Source organism: Heterocephalus glaber, unplaced genomic scaffold, assembly GCF_053883595.1.
Source record: "Heterocephalus glaber isolate CG9 unplaced genomic scaffold, H.glaber_assembly_v1.0 deba00001761, whole genome shotgun sequence".
NCBI lineage: Eukaryota > Metazoa > Chordata > Mammalia > Rodentia > Bathyergidae > Heterocephalus > Heterocephalus glaber.
This window is the reverse complement of record NW_028258458.1, coordinates 1771107-1788972: the sequence shown is the minus strand read 5'-3', so window position 1 is coordinate 1788972 and position 17866 is coordinate 1771107. Positions and strand designations below refer to the sequence as shown.

General features: G+C 51.1%; 1 protein-coding gene and 1 long non-coding RNA gene across 5 annotated transcripts; one reads left to right on the top strand and one right to left on the bottom strand.

Moving 5' to 3' along the window:
* The first annotated feature begins 10444 nt into the window (after window positions 1–10444).
* Washc1 (WASH complex subunit 1) lies at window positions 10445–17685 on the top strand. Of its 4 annotated transcripts, none has more exons than XM_087202019.1 (11): window positions 10445–11069; window positions 13605–13758; window positions 14659–14770; window positions 14942–15088; window positions 15212–15348; window positions 15513–15648; window positions 15778–15979; window positions 16045–16209; window positions 16647–16805; window positions 17156–17224; window positions 17338–17685. In XM_087202019.1, the coding sequence occupies exons 1-11, from the start codon at window positions 10961–10963 to the stop codon at window positions 17475–17477; spliced, it is 1530 nt and encodes a 509-aa protein (XP_087058145.1). In that variant the 5' UTR covers window positions 10445–10960; the 3' UTR covers window positions 17478–17685. The 4 variants fall into 4 exon arrangements, with proteins under 4 accessions (XP_087058145.1, XP_087058144.1, XP_087058146.1 ...); XM_087202018.1 differs by having other exon boundaries at window positions 10460–11069; window positions 17436–17685; XM_087202020.1 differs by lacking the exon at window positions 10445–11069 and having other exon boundaries at window positions 13610–13758; window positions 16650–16805; window positions 17436–17685.
* LOC147821131 (uncharacterized) lies at window positions 12701–15025 on the bottom strand. The gene is made up of 2 exons (XR_015447639.1): window positions 14885–15025; window positions 12701–14542 (listed from the first exon to the last, which is right to left on the bottom strand). It is a non-coding gene; the product is annotated as an uncharacterized LOC147821131 (long non-coding RNA).
* Window positions 17686–17866: the final 181 nt, after the last annotated feature.

Sequence of the window (17866 nt, the reverse complement as noted above, 5' to 3'; positions counted from 1 at the left end):
AGCAAGCACATTTGCATGTCTTACTACCACCTTTTTGGAGATGAGAAAAATGTGGCACAGAGAGGTGAAGAGACTGGTGTGTGGAGAGCGGTGTTAGCCATGGAGGCTCCGTGTTAAATCTCACCCTCCATTGTACAGAGCAAGGAGACGCTGTGACGAGGAACCGCGTCCTTGCCAAATTAGATGTTTACCTTCGGAGATTGTCCTGGAGCATGATGAACGTTTTGTAAGCCCGAGAAACGGGAAGGCCCATGAGGGTGGGGAATTTCCAAAGAATTAGCGAACAAGGAAGCAGGTGTCTTTGGGTAAGGGTCATGATTAATAACCAAACTCACCGGTGAATAAAAGGAGGCGCGTGAAAAGCGTGGCGGCACGCACTCTCTCTCTCTGAGAGGCTCCTGACTCTATCTCTGCGTCTTTCTTTCTGCGTCTTTCTTTTTCTTCATCCTCACTCCCCCATTCAGGTACTGTTCGACAAGTGACGGCTGGCTCCGTCATGGGTGGCGCCCGAATAGGGACCTGAATACGGGGGACCATAGTGAAGGATGCTGCGGATCGTGAGCTCGGATAAGTAAATTGAGGGCGGTGAATGCCCTCGGGAGTAGCAAGATGGGTATTGGTAATAGCCGGCTGCTTTTTGTACATGCGCTTAGAAAAATGCTTCGGTCTCGTGGAGCAAAGGTAGGGCATCAACAATTATGTAACTTTTAGAATTCGTAGAGAAAGTTTGTCCTTGGTTCTCTGAAGAAGGCACAGTAGGTTTAGAAGTATGGAATAAGGTGGGAAGCGACTTCAGGACTATTACGATGGTCATGGACCCACTAAAATCCCTGTAGATGCTTTTAGTTTATGGGCTTTAATTAGAGATAGTTTGGATTCTCCGTATGAGGGAGAGAGGGTTCAAGGACCCTCCTCAAGTCCTTCCTCGGAGGAGCCTGGCAAGGCTGGTGTTCCCGAGGTTGTCCCTCCGCCTCCTATAGAAGACTCAGGGCGAGGGAGGAATAGTTCCTAGTATAATAGCTGGTTTTGATCCCCCGCCGGTTGCAGGTCCAAGATTAATGAAAAAAACTGACCCTCTTAGACCATGATTAAACATCCCCCAGGACCCAGGCCTTTGTCAATTCTCGGTCTCTGTCGCCATTACAAGCTACCCTGCAACATGTGGTTGACAGAGGGGAAGATACCCAGGGCTTTCATTTAGCTTGTCCAGTATTTGAGGAAGCTGACGCTCAAGGGAATGTGGTCAGAATCCATTGGCCAATATCTTTTAAGGAACTTAAAGTGTTAAAAATGGCATGTGCACAATATGGCCCTACCGCACCTTTTACTCAGGCTATGTTAGAATCGTTGAGCACAGAGGCGCTGCCTCCCGGAGATTGGAAACAGCTTGCTAAGGCATGCCTGTCTGGGGGAGATTACCTCCTTTGGAAAACAGAATTTTCCAAGCGGTGTCAAAGAACAGCTGAATTAAATCGGGCTAATAGAAATGATACTGATTATGACATGCTGGCAGGAGAAGGGCAATATGCGGACCTCACCAATCAATTACTTTGCTCAGATACAATGGTGCATACATGCCCGGACCTGTCCTTGTTATGTGGGTCACATTAGGGCTCATTCTGGGCTTCCCGGACCCCTGGCAAAAGGAAATTGTGGATGCTTATGGATTGACTGCAGCAGAACGGCTGATGCATCCTAAAACGAAATCATCATATGCTCAAGTGAGGTGGAAAGATCCCCTCACGGGTGTATGGAGTGGGCCTGACCCGGTATTAATATGGGGACGAGGGCATGTTTGTGTTTTCCCGCAAGACGCTGAAGGTGCCAGGTGGCTGCCTGAAAGATGGGTCCGTTTTGCGGGAAATTCTCCTGCCCCTGAGGATGATCCCGACAACTGTCCTGCTGGTAAATCTAATGATGACGCTTAATGAGAAGGTTTATTGGACTTATGTACCTGATCCACCTGTTGTACATCCAACGAGCTGAAAAAATGGACAAGTAATGGTATGGGTGAATAATACCAGGCTGTTGGATGAGCCGGCGGCACCTGACAAGAACGAGGTCCGATTGTTCAACTATATGGGATCAAAAACCAGAACCCCCATATGTTTCTTCAAAATCAACAGAACTGATTGTATAAGACTGAGTGCTCGCACCCTGGCAGGAAGGCAGGTAGATCAATGCAAAGGTGGGATCACTGGAGTCCATCTACATCTACTTGTGGGTATAGAGGCCACTGGTGTAGTGCCTCAGACTTTTAATGCTCCAATAAGACTATTCCATGGAAGAGATGTGTGGCGGATGCCTCTGTGAGATATAATATTACTGGACTTGATACTTATGTTTTGGACTGGTTTGAAAATTCTTGTCATCCCAAAAGAAATGTCATTGCATGTGTCATGCGCTCTTAGGTATTGCTTGTAAGAAATATTAGTGTTCAGAAAGGTTATGATTATTATAGTGTAATTTGCTTTAATTGTCAAATAAGCAGTTGTGTCACCCGAACAGAAAATCAGATAATGGTTTTGCGAATGTGTTCTTAGATTTGGATATTATAGATCCCCAAAATGCAGAACCCCTGGAGTTTGATGCAGCCCAGGCTGCACAGGATTTTTATCGAGCAAATTAGAGGAGTTCTGCCGTCTACATCTGCGTTTGCGTGGTGGCTCATTTCCATAGTAATTATTGGAGGAGGGCTGCCTCTTAGATGCATGATCCTTCCAGCGCTACTGCAGATGTTTGTGCATTCTTTAATGAGGATGGCTGGAAGTATTCATGGTCTATAATTACATACTACACCGCCTAAACCCATGGTGTAATTCCCTGCAGAGGCTGGTAGTCAATGACGGGTAAGAGGAGTATAGGAAATCACCAACCTAAGACAAAGCAAGAGTACTGTGACGCTCTTGACTCCATGACGGTTAAGGGATTTCTTTATATTCCTCGCCTGAGACAGGCACAGTCTATCTGCGTGATCAAGGGACCTTGATCATAATATATAAAACGGGGAGATGTGGAGAGCGGTGTTAGCCATAGAGGCTCCGTGTTAAATCTCACCCTCCATTGTACAGAGCAAGGAGACGCTGTGACGAGGAACCGCGTCCTTGCCAAATTAGATGTTTACCTTCGGAGATTGTCCTGGAGCATGATGAACGTTTTGTAAGCCCGAGAAACGGGAAGGCCCATGAGGGTGGGGAATTTCCAAAGAATTAGCGAACAAGGAAGCAGGTGTCTTTGGGTAAGGGTCATGATTAATAACCAAACTCACCGGTGAATAAAAGGAGGCGCGTGAAAAGCGTGGCGGCACGCACTCTCTCTCTCTGAGAGGCTCCTGACTCTATCTCTGCGTCTTTCTTTCTGCGTCTTTCTTTTTCTTCATCCTCACTCCCCCATTCAGGTACTGTTCGACAAGTGACGGCTGGCTCCGTCACGGGTGTGAGGACGCACTGCTGGTAAGTGACAGCAGGTTCAGGGGCTTTCAAGACCTGGCCAGTTGTGTTTGTGTCTCTTGGTTGGCATCTGTTAGTGCTGTCCCTTCTGTGAGGAGGAGGTAAACGTGGTGTGCATGGAGCAGCACCCGCAGCCTGAGCTCTTCCTCAGCTCAGTGACCTTCTTTTCCTCTGCTGGTGTCTTCTGCATGCAGGAAATTTGCTGAGGAAGCTCCTGCTCCTAGGGTGTGGGAGGATCCCCAAGTCTAGGTCCAAAGGGTGGAGCTCTACCTATGAGCAGGTTTGTGCTCAGCCATGGCAAGGTCTTCTCGCCTGCACAGGAGCGACCTGGGTCTTCCACCTGGGATGGGGCAAAGACTATGATGGTGGCTGCCCTGTGACAGTCTGGGGAAAGGAATCAGGCTGTGCTTTGTGTGGACCTCACCTCTGACCCCAAAGGCTCACCATTCTGTCCCTGATATTATAAGATTTTATGTGGGGCTGGGGATGTAGCTCAGTGACACAGTGCCTGCCTGGCAAACTCGAGGTCCTAAGTTCGATCCCCAGCATCCAAAAAAAGAAAACAAAAGATTTTATGTGAAAGTGAACATGTATTATGCAATTATTTCCCTGTGTTACTATGAATTATCAATTCTGCCAAAATAATCAACCATTATTTTGGTAATGATGTGAGTAAATTCATTTGTAAAGACTTTGAAATATCAGTTGAGAAGTTTTTGCACTTATTAGTAATCTATTATAAATATAAGCTGATCTTAATGCAAATCTAGACTAAGAACAATCAAAGCTAATAGAAAGAAAGACGTAGAAGGATTTGGCTTTGCTATTCTAAATAGATGAAAATTGAAATTTGTTTCATACATATTAATCTATATACATAAATAAAGTCCTTTCCATTTTCTACATGTATGCTGAGATTTCCTATGGAAATAAGAGTGCTTCATGCCCTTCATTTCAGTAGAATGAAATTCTTAGGTTTGGAAAGAGTACACATTGTCCAGGAATTATAAAAAATATTCAGGGATAAATATGAATTTATTGCATGTGTATTGTGTACATCATTTACACATTTATCTTAGATGAATAATGAATTAGTAAACAAGGAGAAATAGAGATACTTGACCATGGATGGGAAAACGCACTATTGTACATCAACCTATTTTTCCTCAAATGTCTTAGTTAGTTTTCTGGTTGCTGAGACAGAATAGCCAAAACCCAAAGTTATAGGAGGAAAGGTTTATTGTTATTGGGCTCACAGTTTGTAGAGGTTTCATTTCATAGTTGGTTGGCTCCAAAGCAGGGTGGCATGGCAGAGGTACATCACAGAGGAGAAATAGTCCACAGCAAGCAGGCAGGTGAGAGCAAGCAAGGCACTTTAGCAGCTTCTTTCTGCCTCTTTTATATTCTATCTAGGCTACCGGGATTAGAGCAGTGCCAAACCAATCAGTGGACTGATTGAGCAATCATACACACTTAATCCCAGCATTGCATGCTCTAGATCCAGCCTTCTCTGCAAAAGCCCCTACCTGTGACTGCATGAGGCTTTGAGGGACATCTAGACACAAACCATGACACTAAATTAACCTATAAACCTCTTAACTATATACGGAACACCTGCTATCCTAAAGGTACTGAGTGGAGTGCGGTTACTGTGCAGGCTGCTTGCGGGGTGCACCCACTTCCTGCTGGGGTTTCAGGACAATCCTGTGCATGACCCTCTTCTGGAAACCAGCTGCTTAACATCCACATGATCCCTTCCTCTGAACCAGTGGCTCCCTGAAGTAAGATTTTCCTACATCCATTCCTGTTTTGCAGATATGAAACAACTATCTTCCTTAAAGTATAGTCTGACAATAGGTGTAGTGTCTTGTTCATCTGTCAGAATCTAAAGGGACAAAGGAAAAGCAGGCATACTTCTGAGGAGTGGCATAGAAACTCCAAAGTACGTCTTCCTGGTGTTTAATTAGTTTTGATGAGCACTTCACAGTGGAATATACTCTGGAATGTCGCATAATTCTTTTGGAAGACTTAGTAATCCCTGTGTGTCTAAAAGAGGTAGATTATGTCCATGCTGAGTAACAGCATTATTTAATCATAACTTACAGCTTAACTTAACTCACAGCTTAAATGTCTTCACATGGCTGGAATAAGAATTGATACTGAATCAGAAACTTTAGGTGTCTCACTCCATGAATTAGCCTATTGTAATATTGAAACACAGGTCTAAGGGCAAAGAACAGTTTAATTTTTACTAAAATAATCATCTTACCTCTTATTAGACATTCAGTTACTTTTCATAGAATGTTAACAGTCTGAATTCTCATCTAATTTGTTTTCTTGAAAATCTTTTTTTTTTTTTTAGGAAGCCCTAGAAAGTGAGCCTAAAGGGTCTATTTAAGGAGACATTTATTTCAGTAGATGAGTCAGTCAGACCAGGCAGTGCAGAGAAGGCTTTGAGTGCTCGAGGGGAAGGCAAGGAGGAAAGTTGTAGCTCTGTAAGTTTGGGCCAGACAGCACAAAGACTGCAAATTTTTATTTTTCTAATTTAAAAATTTATTATCGTTTGGAAGAATATAATGAAAACTTTTGAAAGCAATAATAAAATTCTCCTCTTTTATTTTGTGTTTACTCCTTTTCTCTATACTTTCATCCATTAATGTGAACTACTCCATTCCTTTTGATCTTACCACCTTCTCTTCTATCCATCCTTCAATTCATCCATCCTTACATTTAATTTATCCCTCCATTTAAGAAACACACTGCATTGCATATGTAAACGTAAATGTAAAACTTCAATAAGAATGGGACTACAAAGAAATATTATTAGCTAATCCCTTAAAGATCAATACAAAATACTAAATACATAGTCCACATAGAACAGCAAACCATGAGCAATTAATATTTTACTCGGTAATAAGTATTCCACTTTATTAACAAAATGCTAAAACTTAACAGGTGAAAAAAAAAACCCACTACCTTAAATAGGAACCAGGAAATATTTTGCCCATATCTTGATAAACAATTTTAAGCAATTTAGAAATGCTTACTCATTTGGTATAAGGTGTGGTCCTCCAAACTAATAGAGACATAATATTTGATGGCAAAACACTGACAGCTCTCTCATTGAAAAGAGAAGTAACACAAAGAACCCCTGTGTCACCTTGTCGTCAAGCACCATATTAGCAGTGGGAAAAAAAAGCAGAAAGAAAATCTATAAGGAGTTGGAGAGAGAAGATAAAATACCACTATAAGACTGTATGCTTTAAAAGTCCGAAGATTTGACAAACTGTAATGTAGGAACCAAGAATTGAGGTTAAGCATCATACGTGAATTTGATACTTTCCTTATAAGCCTTAAATACGAGACATAAAAATGTGGCAGATAAATGATTTTATTTCACATACTGAATGAACCCTAAAAAATAACTAGGGGTAAAGACAGGAAAAATTTTTGCATACATGTAATTTGCATGTATGCATAATGTTTACAAAGAAAGATCTAGATATATAGATACATGTTTCCCAATAACACAGGATGATTAAAAAGAATGAATGAGAAGACTTATTGAGTCAAGGGATAGGAAAGCTCACCTTTGTGCCCTGTCTAGCTTTCTTCTTAATTAACATGTAAATTAAATACATCTCCGTATTAACTTCAGAGTTTTTATAGTAGACTATGGGCAACCCAGTCCAGAAGGCTCAAGGTCACACAAGAGTGCTCATCTGCAAAAATAGCCTCGGAAATATTGAAAAATGTGAGGATGAGAGGAGAAAAACGGCCAACTGTCAACTCACAATCAATACTAAAATCATAATAGTTCTTGAAGAGGAAAAATTACTTATTATGGGATTAAGAAACATAGTGGCCTACAAAAAAAGAGTGCATCAAAAATTAGTAAAAATAATTGAGAAAACCAGAGGAAGAGACAAGCTAGAATTGAATAAGTCAGCAAGATTAAGCAAAAATAATAGAACTGATGGCAAATATAATGGAAGGTATAGGAATTAAACCCTCCAAAACAATATTCAAATGGAAAAGGTGGTTGTTGCAGGTGGTAGTGACTGTAAGAATAACTGTAGGATTATTGAAGAATGGCAGGAGGAGAGGCCAAATAAACTCAGAAGTGAAGGCACTGCTGGATGCCCAGAGGGAGGGACCTCCTGTGGATCCCTGGATGTGACAGGCAGGACCAAAGGTATCTGCATCTGGGACTCTCTCCCTTCACAGGCCCACATGACGGGGCCATGGGCTACAAGTCGGGGTGGTTCATGCAGCTGTCCCAGCCCCAGCCCAACATAAGGGATGTGGGGGTGTGCCAAGATGGGAGGAATTGAGTTGCAGCCTCCTGTCCTAAGGATGCTACCTTCCTCCCCACCCTCTAGGCTGAGCCACTGCGCCCGCCAGTGGTCCACAGAGCAAGCCAACTGAGTGACTTCATCACTGCCCATTCACACTGTGGGCACTGGAGGGCGCATGTGCGATGCCAGCTGTTGGCTCAGCCACCAGGAGCAGCGGCGTGAGGGTGAGCTGTGGAGATTAGCTGTGACAACAAGCTGGCATGGTGGCAGAGTGTAGTCCCTTTCCAGCTGTCCCCCAAATTGTGGACAGTGTGAGGACTGTTTAGGCAGGATGTCCTTCCCAGAGCGGCACAGATCCGGCCCAGGGACATCATGGATGGACCCACTCCCTTCAGGAGGGCGGGTCCTCCCTGGCCCTCACTGGACAGACACCAATGGCACTGTTTCCTGATGACCAGCCCTCCGTGGGGTGCACAGCGCTGCAGCACCCAGTCAGACAGCTACCACGAGTCTATCCTGACACACATGATGGGATCACGACTATAGAGGTGGGCGAGGCACACTGGTGTGTGGCACTCCTGGGGTCCAGGACCTGAGCACAAGCAAGGCGGAGAAGGCCGAGGCAGTGGGCAGGTGCAGGGTGTTGGACAGGATATAGGACGGGAGCCTACGGGTGGGCTGGAGCGTGAGACTCAGGCTCAGTAGACCCCGGGACGCGCATGTGCTGTTGGCCAGTGTCCTGCAGGCAGAAGACCTGGCCCCAGGCAGCCGCATCTGCACCTCAGTGAGCCCCAGAGCATCACAAGAGGCCCGGTCCTGCCTACCATAGTTGGCCAACAACTGCAGGGACCCTGGCCCAGGAGCCAGCCACTGCCACTGCTGCTCACCCCAGGAGGGGCCCTGATGAAAGGGGTGGGGCGAAGGCAGCCACCTTGAGACAGTGCCTCAGAGACAGGGACAAGGTCGCTGTTGGGCCACAGGGAAAGGAGACTGCAGATCCCAGTGCCACACTGGAAGGCAGCTGGCAGTGCGCGGGGCTCTTAGGAGGGCTTCAGGCTTACCAAATGAAAATCTAAAACGCCTGGTTAATCGTGGATGTCAGATAAACAGCGTTTCGGCACAAGTAGATACTAAACTAAGTGGAGAACATGCTTATGCTAAAAAAATTTACTATTTATCTGAAATTTAAATTAAGTAGGCATCCAGTATTTTTACCTGGCAACCTTGAAAGGTTGGAAGAAGCAAGCCAGGGGACCCCAGGAAGAACCATTGCATGGTCTAGACTGGAGCTTCCCTTATAGGTTTAACTTTTTAAAAAGCATTTGGGTTTTTGGGATTTATTTTTGGTTCCGGGGATCGAACTCAGGTCCTTGCGCTTGAGCAGCAGGCGCCGAAACCACTGAGCTAAATCACCCGCCCACATTTGTTTTTCTTTTCCTTTCTCCCGCACTTCCCTCCTTTTCTTTCTGCCAGCTTTTTACTATGATTTTAAAAATCCAGGGCTGGGGATTTAGCTCAGTGGCGCAGTCCCTGCCTGGCAAGTACAAGGTCCTGAGTTCAATCCCCAGTACCGAAAGAACAAAATTAAAATCCATAGCTTTGCCACTTCAAACTTTGTGTGCGTGACATGGGGACTGTGCCAGGGCCTCGGGCACACCAGGCCCTGCTTCCGTGCCAGCCACAGGCCCCATTGTTTGGGCAGTTTGGCTGCCTTCAGCGCACTCACCACCACTGCCTGTCTCCACAAAGCCTCAGCATCCAGAATTAACACCTCGTCCATTAAACTCCACCTGTGCCTTCCTGCCCTGCTTCCACATGCTACTGTCTGTCTGAGTCTGCCCGAGAATTCTCGGTATCCATACAGGTAATTGTTTATAAACCTGAGTTCTTTGACGCTCAAAATTGAAGATTAAATTTGAGGACAAAGGGAGGCGTTTAGGAGATTGTTTATTGGAAATATTAGGGAAAAAAGCTCTTGCCTTGGCCTTATATAGACAGGCAAAGCCAGGGACTGGTTCCCAAGAAAATGAGTTGAAAAGAGTTCAAAAGGCAGCTGGTTCTCTTGCTTTTCTAATGTTTTCTGGAAGTCCGGGCGGAGTCCAGGTCTGGGGTTAGGGAAGAGCCCTGTGCAGGGACTCAACAGACCTCCCTCCTGGGAGGAAGGGTCCCAGTTCCCTTTCTCCTGTAGCTTTTGTCCTTCTCCTCTTGTTCCCCTTTCGCGTCTCCACCTGAGCCAGCTGCGGAGGTGGATTTAAGGGCGGGCGCTTCTCCTTTCGAGGACCTGACCTGCAGTCCTGCTGCTCTGACCGCGTCCTCACCGCGACTGAACTGAACCGCCGCGCGTCTCCCGTGAGCCTAGTCCTGCATGGTCTGTCCTGTGCCAGGCTTCTACATTTCTTTATTTATTTGGCGCTGGGGAATCAAAGCCAGGACCATATGCGTACTAAGCACTGAGCTAGGGTGCTGGGAACGAAGAGTCTTTATCCACAGGGTAAATCAAGGCTGCTAAAATCGAGGCTGTAAAAGCCATCTGAAAGCCTGGGAGTGAGGGAGGCTGGAGGGGCGGGGCCTGCGAGCGAGCAGTGCGGGCAGCGCTAGGACCCTGCGGCGCGAGAGGAAGGAAGACGGGCACCGGCTTCCGGGGCGTGGGGCTGCGGAGCCAGGTTGGAGCGTGGGGTGCGGGCTGGGCTGCGGGCTGGGGTGCGGGCTCCGGGCGCGGGGAGCGGACGGCGAGGCCACTACAGCGCGTGGTCCCCCCGCCGCCGCCCTGCGTCCCCTTCGCCCCTGATCCACGCAGCGGCACCGACCACCCTGGCCGATCTTCCTCCCCAGTGTAAAAGGATCAGAAAGCCGCGGGGTCAGCCCGGCACTCTGGGAGGTCTGAGGCAGGAGGGTCGCAAGTTGCAGCCCACTTGGGGCAACTTAGCTACTGAGACCCAGTTTCAAGAGAGCTGGGGATGGAGCTCAGTGGGTTCCATCCTCAGTTCGGAAAAAGAAAACGAATGTGTTTATGGAATGCATTAAATATGTCAGAGGCCTCGGATGAACTGCAGTCACAGTAATGGAGCCAGGGAGGAGTCAGGGTTTCTAATAAGCAGACTCCTCAAGACAGACTGCTGTGGATAAAATGTCCAGGTTTTATTTTCAACTACACCCCAGCTTTCTAGGCTACTGTGCCCGCTAAAGGGGTTGTGAATCGTTTTCAAGGAGACCATGTTCCTCTTAAGCGTTCTTTGTGCAGTTTTCTCCCATGTGGGGACAGCAGTAAGCCTGCGGGGAGGGACCCCAGGGCCGGGGTCCAGAAAGCGTTCCACACCTGGAGGTGCTCTTTTTTTTTTTTTTTTTTTTTTTTTTTGGTACCGGGGATCGAACTCGGGTCCTTGGGCTTGTGGGGCAGGTGGCAGAACCACTGAGCTAAATCCCGGGCCCTGACCTAAGATTTGCACTTTAATGCTTAAAAAAACACTGATAAATCACAGAAGTTCTGAATCCACACAGCACTGGCTCAAGTGTGGCTTAATGACAAAAAAAATGTTACTTGGTTGGTCCACCTCCATTTCCTTATCAAAAACTGGGGATAAAGAAAAACTCACTGATACTAAGAAATAAATGAGATATTTCTTGAGTAGAATGGTTCTAAGGTGTGTAGGTGGTATTAGGTAACCGAAGTAATAATTACTAGTATAAATGAATGTTGGTGGTGGTAATATTGTAGCATATGAAAATACTGAAGAGGGTCCAAAAGATTATCTTCATGATAATTGTTTAAGGGCTACCAGATATCAGAGGGGACGATAAAATGAAAACATTATGATTGATATGATCCTTAGGGCAGAATCCAGTCTTGGAGAAAAGGAACGGACTCAGCTCTTTACAATCAAAGGGCACAGGAAAAAGAAAGAGAAAACGAGATTATGATGGCCACTTACATCCTTTTAAAAGCAAAAAGAAACAGATGAAACTAGTAATCGATTTAACCCAGTAGACCTAAAATGTGGTCACGGCAGCATGGAATCAGCATAAACGTATTTTCCATGATTTCTTCCTCTCAGTCTCTGAATTTGGGGGTGCTCCTTGTACTTGAGTGGCCCTCAGTTCCGGTGAGTCACACTTCGGGTGCTGCCTGTCTGAAGTGGGAGCTGGTGCCCACCAGACCGGACAGTGCCCACCCAGTGGCAGCCCTCACGTTGCTTCTCTGTGTGTTCCTTTTCCTGTTCCTGCTCCCTCTCATTGGCAGAGAGGTGCAGACTCTGCTGAGAGGCTTTTCCAGGCTCCAGACCAGGAAGGGATTCTCACTCCTTAGGACCGTATTGGAGGCCTGGTCAGAGTGCTGATGGTTTAACTGTGTCTGTGGTGCTCTCTCTGCCTCCTATGCCTCCTAAGGGGTCTCCACTTGACAGCTGATCACCAGGTGTTTGCAGACAGGAGGAGGAGGCCTCAAAGCAGCTGTATGCACACCTGTAGGTCCTTGCTACTTCTCAGAACAGCTGAGCCTGGACTTCTGCCTCACACATCCAGATGTGGTAACTGAGGAGGAGTTCAGCCCAAGACAAGCACAGAAAGCACCTTCTCTCAGTTCCCCTCTCCTGGTGGGAGAAGCACGGGATTGACCTGAGTCAGGTGGCGGCAGACTGGCATCAGAAGTAGTACGCTCGCTCGGGGCAGGGGGTTCTTGAAAGGCTGTGGTGGTCTTGGAGGGTCGGGCCTTTCCCAGGCTTGGGGATCCGCTGGCCCCTTTGGTTGCTTAATAGGAAGGAAATGGGGAGTGTGGAGTAACTTCTGGGTCCTGGAGATTCACGGTAGGCGCACGCCTGCAAAGCTGGGAGTGGCTTTCCTGGAAGCCTGAGTGTGGAGGAGGAGCTGAATGCTGCAGAAGAAGTAGAGCTGCACCATCAACTCAGATCAGCAAAACGCTGGCTACAGAGGGTGGGGGAGCCAAGAGGGGAGAAGGGAGAGCTCAGGAGAACAGCAGGAGGCGCCAAGGAGCAGCTTGGGTTTGGGGAAGATGCTGGCCGGCTGCGTTGTGCATAAGCTTTATCCTTGGGACTAAAGACTTCTTAAAGAACAAGGGCAGTTTTCAGTCTACAGCATGGGAGATTATTGGAGGCCGATTTCCTCCAACTGCCTAGAAAGGAGGATGGCCAGAGCTAAAGAAAAAAAAAGACAACAGAGACATGGGTAATTTCAAAGCATATGGGAGGCTGGGAGGTCAGTGCCTCAGAGTGGGCAAAGACAGACTCTCCAAACTAGCCGCTATTTATTGGGTGCACACAATAATTACAGGGAGTATGGGGTGACTTGGGGGACGGTGGTGATCACACAGCTGATCCTGTGCTGATGCAAATTTCACGCTGATGAGGGTGGAAAGGAGAGCATTCCCACCTCAGTGGGTGGGATGAGCTGGGCTGATAAGGAACACCTCCCTCCCCAGGTGAAACCTTTCTCTCTTATATTACTACTGGGTTCTCAGGGAACCAGGATATCTTCACCTGGTGCTGTCTTGCCTTTGAGCACCACAGCATCACAGGGTGTTGAGGCCTCAACTGTGACCAGAGGCAGCATGGAGTTATGTTTCTGCATGCCATAGCCCGCTCTCTCAGGCAAGGCAACAGTGGGATGATTTGTCCCCCAAATATATATAGAAATGCTCCCTACAGGAGATGGAAAGAATCAGCTTCCACTTGTCTCAGAGTTCTCGGATGTGCTTTGCCTTCTGGTCCTCCACCCCTGCACTCCTTCCTTAGGCCCTCCTCACACTGGCCTGGACTCGCCTGTATCTGGGGTCCCTGGCCATGGCCCAGTCTGTCACAGGAATACTCCCGGTCCCCAGTCCTAATGCTCGGACTCCCACCCACAGGCACCATGGCCATGGTGAGGACCCAGCACTCCTTGGCCGGCCAGACCTACGCTGTCCCTCTCATCCAGCCAGACCTGCGGCGAGAGGAAGCCATGCAGCAGGTGGCTGATGCCCTGCAGTACCTGCAGAAGGTCTCAGGAGACATCTTCAGCAGGTGGGTGCTGCCCCACCCGGTGCCCAGCAAGGTACCACTGAGAAGCCCCTTGGACTCCTGGCTGCCCTGTGTGGGAGGAGCCCTGGGTCCGGAAGCTCTCCTCACAAGTGCCCGAGAGGTCATGGCCCACCGTCCTGTGGAACCCAGGGTTTCCTGTGGCCCACCTAACCCCAGTCCTGGCTCTGCTCTTTCGCAGGGGAAGGAGGGGCTATTCCTGCACCTCCTCCTGCCGCCAGCAAATGGCAACTCGGAGGCATCCGTGATCAGACTGTAGGGAGACAACCAGCCATGTGGGAGCCTGCATATGTAGGGGCCATGAGACCTGTTTGCATTTGTCTCCCGTCAGGGGACAGCAGGGCGGCTGGGATCACCCACCGGAGGGTGGAGGGGTGAGGAGCAGGGCCACCCATAGCCTGTACGGATACGCAGGGTCTGTTCCTCAGCAGGGCTGGGGTTTGGGTGAGGCGCTGGCAGCCAGTCAGGCCTGGATTCCCACTCAGCCTGGCTGAACTGTTTCCTCTGCAAAGAGGCCGCTTTCTGCACACCCCACATGGCTCTGTGGGACGGTGCCAGGGCTCTGCCAGCTGTATCGGCTGTCCATCCTGTGGGTGGGACACGATGGGCTCTGCCTGCCCCTGCTTGTAGCATGGACACCTGGAGGCGGAACTGTGGCCCTCCGATGTCACGAGCAGATGTCAACTTGGGTCCCGAGGAACTCAGTAGGATGAAGGTGGAGACCCCCATCTAGGACATTCATAGTAGGCGACCTGGACAGTAACAGGCCCTGAGGAGCAGATGGGGCCAATCTGAGAGCCTGGACGCAAGCGCCCTGCTGAGTGTGCAGGAGGGGGAAGGCCATTGGTGCGGTGCAGTCCCAGCCTCTGTGCTCCTTCCTTTCAGGATCTCCCAGCGCGTGGAGCTGAGCCGCAGCCAGCTGCAGGTCGTTGGGGAGAGGATCTCCTTGGCCCAGGCCAAGATTGAGAAGATCAAGGGCAGCAAGAAGGCCATCAAGGTAGCTAGAGCCTGCGTCCCACGCTACTTCTGCACCTCCTTGCGCCCCGTGGTCAGCCTTGCCTTGACCTTGCTTCCTGCCAGGCTCTGCCCCCACCCCGGGCCTGCTGTGCACCTGAGCACCCGAAGGCTCTCCAGCCTCTCAGCCGCTCGGGTGTCGCTGTGCTGACAGGTGTTCTCCAGCGCCAAGTATCCGGCTCCCGAGCGCCTGCAGGAGTACAGCTCCATCTTCGCCGGTGCGCAGGACCCAGGCCTACAGCGACGGCCACGCCATCGCATCCAGAGCAAGCACCGGCCGCTGGATGAGCGGGCCCTACAGGTCTGGGGGCCTCGAGGGCCACAGCCCAGGCCAGGGTGTGGGGCGCTGACCTCAGAGGGTTCTGGCTGGGACAGCGTGGGGTGCCCGGCGCTGAACCTCCCTGCATCCCTGCCGCCACCCCAGGAGAAGCTGAAGTATTTCCCCGTGTGTGTGAGCACCAAGCCGGAGCCCGAGGATGAGACCGAGGAGGGGCTCGGGGGTCTCCCCAGCAACATCAGCTCTGTCAGCTCCCTGCTGCTGTTCAACACCACAGAGAACCTGTAGGGCTGGGAGGGGGCTCAGAGGGGTGGGGGGTGGGGGCCCAGGGCGTCAGGTCCGGTGCAGGGTGGGTGTAGCATCCGGTAAGGCCTGGGCACCACCGAACAAGTGCCACCCCCAAACCAGGGAGGGGTGGTCAGGGGCCTGAACCCCACCCACCCCACAGGTACAAGAAGTACGTCTTCCTGGACCCCCTGGCGGGGGCTGTCACAAAAACCCACCTGACGCTGGGGACAGAAACGGAGGAGAAGCTGTTTGATGCCCCTCTGTCCATCAGCAAGCGAGAGCAGCTGGAGCAGCAGGTGCGGGAGGGGGCTGGCGGCCAGGGCCCATCCTGGCGTGTGGAGGGCTTGCTGGCCCCCAAGGTGACACTGCAGACCAGGTCCCCACCGTGTGGCCACTGCTCACAGGTCCCCTCCTGGGTCCCGCAGGTTCCAGAGAACTACTTCTATGTCCCAGACCTGGGCCAGGTGCCCGAGATCGATGTGCCATCCTACCTGCCGGACCTGCCCGGCATCGCCGATGACCTCATGTACAGCGCTGACCTGGGCCCAGGCATCGCCCCCTCTGCCCCTGGCACCATCCCTGAGCTGCCCACCTTCCAGACAGAGGTGGCGGAGCCCTTCAGGCCAGGTGAGCTGGGCACTAGGGTGGGGCTGGGCCCGGGAGCGCCCTGACTCGCCGTACATCTGTTTCAGACCTAGAGGGTGGGGTTCTCACAGCACCTCCGCCTCCTCCGCCGCCTCCGCCACCGCCGCCAGCTCCTGCAGTGCCAGCCAGCGTACCCCCAGGCCTGCCCCCCCAGAGTGCAGCCTTGACCATCCCAGGACCCCCAGAAGACCCCAGCAGCACCCCTCCTTCAGGTAGGGCCAGGCATCTGTAGGTGACGCAGCTGTGGATCCTAGATCTGCACAAGTTTCCACATCCAAACAGTGACTTCCAGACTGCAGAGCTCTGGAATTCTGACCTCCTGGCGGGGCTGGAAAGGTGGGGCTGTGCCCCCCATTCCGGGCTGAACCAGCATAAAAAGATCTACTGGAAAATGGAAATTTCAGAACTTTGGTTTAATATTGCATCTCCCAATCTATGTACAGCCTCCAGAAGAGGCACAGAAGTCTTGCTGGTCCACTTGTCACAGTGGTAATCTATCAGCACACCAGTGATTCCCAGGGCCCACCACTGCAGGGTGGCACCTGAAGGGCCAGGCGGGGGGGAGGGACACAAACGGCTGGACACCAGGCTCTGACTCCCTATGGCCCGGAAGCCCCAGCTTCCCGCACCTTGCCCTCCCCCTTCCCAGCAGCACTCCAGGGGGCTCCCAAGGAGGTGGTGCTCCCCTCCAGTGGCCGGGCCACCCTGCTGGAGTCCATCCGCCAAGCTGGGGGCATCGGCAAGGCCAAGCTGCGCAGCGTCAAAGAGCGCAAGCTGGAGAAGAAGAAGCAGAAGGAGCAGGAGCAAGGTGCGGCCCTCCTCCCGCTGCTCCAAGCGAAGGTCTCCCTCCAGTCCTGGGGACCCCAGGGTGCCGCCTACCCAGCAGGCAGGCGGGTGCCTCGGCCAGCCTGGCCCAGCTTCCCCAGGGTGCTCGAGGGAGGCCTGGGCGGCCACCCTGACGTCCGCATCCTGGGCTCCTGAGTGGGGCGTCCTCTCGGCTCAGCCAGCTCAAGCCCCTCCCCCGGAGAACAGAGTCCTGCCCCGGAGCTTCCAAGGAGTGGTTGGGGCAGGAAGTACTCTGAGTACTTGGGGTGAGCTCAGCCCCCCGAGGGTGGCCTCCTCCCGTCCCGAACCCTCCTCACTGAGCTTCCCCTGCAGTGAGAGCCACGAGCCAGGGCGGGGACCTGATGTCGGATCTCTTTAACAAGCTGGTCATGAGGCGCAAAGGTACGAGGGGACACGCAGCTCCCTGGGGGACCTGGGGTATTCTGCACATCCTGTCTCCAGGAGCGGGCAAACCTGTGCCCAACCAACCCCACTTAACAGCCCTTCCCTCCCAGGCATCTCTGGGAAAGGACCAGGGACAGCAGCCAGCGAGGGCCCGGGAGGAGCCTTCGCCCGCATGTCAGACTCCATCCCGCCTCTGCCGCCCCCACAGCAGGCCCCGGGAGAGGAGGACGAGGACGACTGGGAGTCCTAGGGGCCCGGCGCCCGAGCCCTCCCACACCCCTGAGCCCTGGCTCTGGCTGTGCAGCAGGAACCAGCAGGGAGCTGGGGCTTCCCGGTGCCGTGCCTGGGCCTTGCCTGAGTGGTGCCGCCCCACCACAGCGCCGCTGTCCTCACTAAAGAGGTTGGAGAGGAAATCACTGATGCACCAGGAATCAATAAAGAGGTGACATGAGAACCGAGACCGAGCAGAGTGCGCTGTGCACCAGGAACGTGGCCAGGCAGTTCAGCGCGTCCCCTGGAGCCAGGCCTGTCCTGCTCCCCATGGGCTCCAGGCTCAGGGGGACTAAGGCTGGACTGGGGCGAGGAGAGGGGTGCTGAGAGCAGGTGCAGGGAGGGAGGGCACCTTCCAGGGTCTCGGTG

Excerpts from the sequence above, each read along its gene's own strand:
- Washc1 (XM_087202018.1), top strand. The coding sequence starts at position 10,961 with ATGTTCCTCTTAAGCGTTCTTTGTGCAGTTTTCTCCCATGTGGGGACA. Across the intron at positions 15,649-15,777 it reads GAGAGCAGCTGGAGCAGCAG|GTTCCAGAGAACTACTTCTA; the intron begins GTGCGGGAGGGG and ends TGGGTCCCGCAG. Across the intron at positions 17,225-17,435 it reads GCTGGTCATGAGGCGCAAAG|CAGGCCCCGGGAGAGGAGGA; the intron begins GTACGAGGGGAC and ends CCGCCCCCACAG.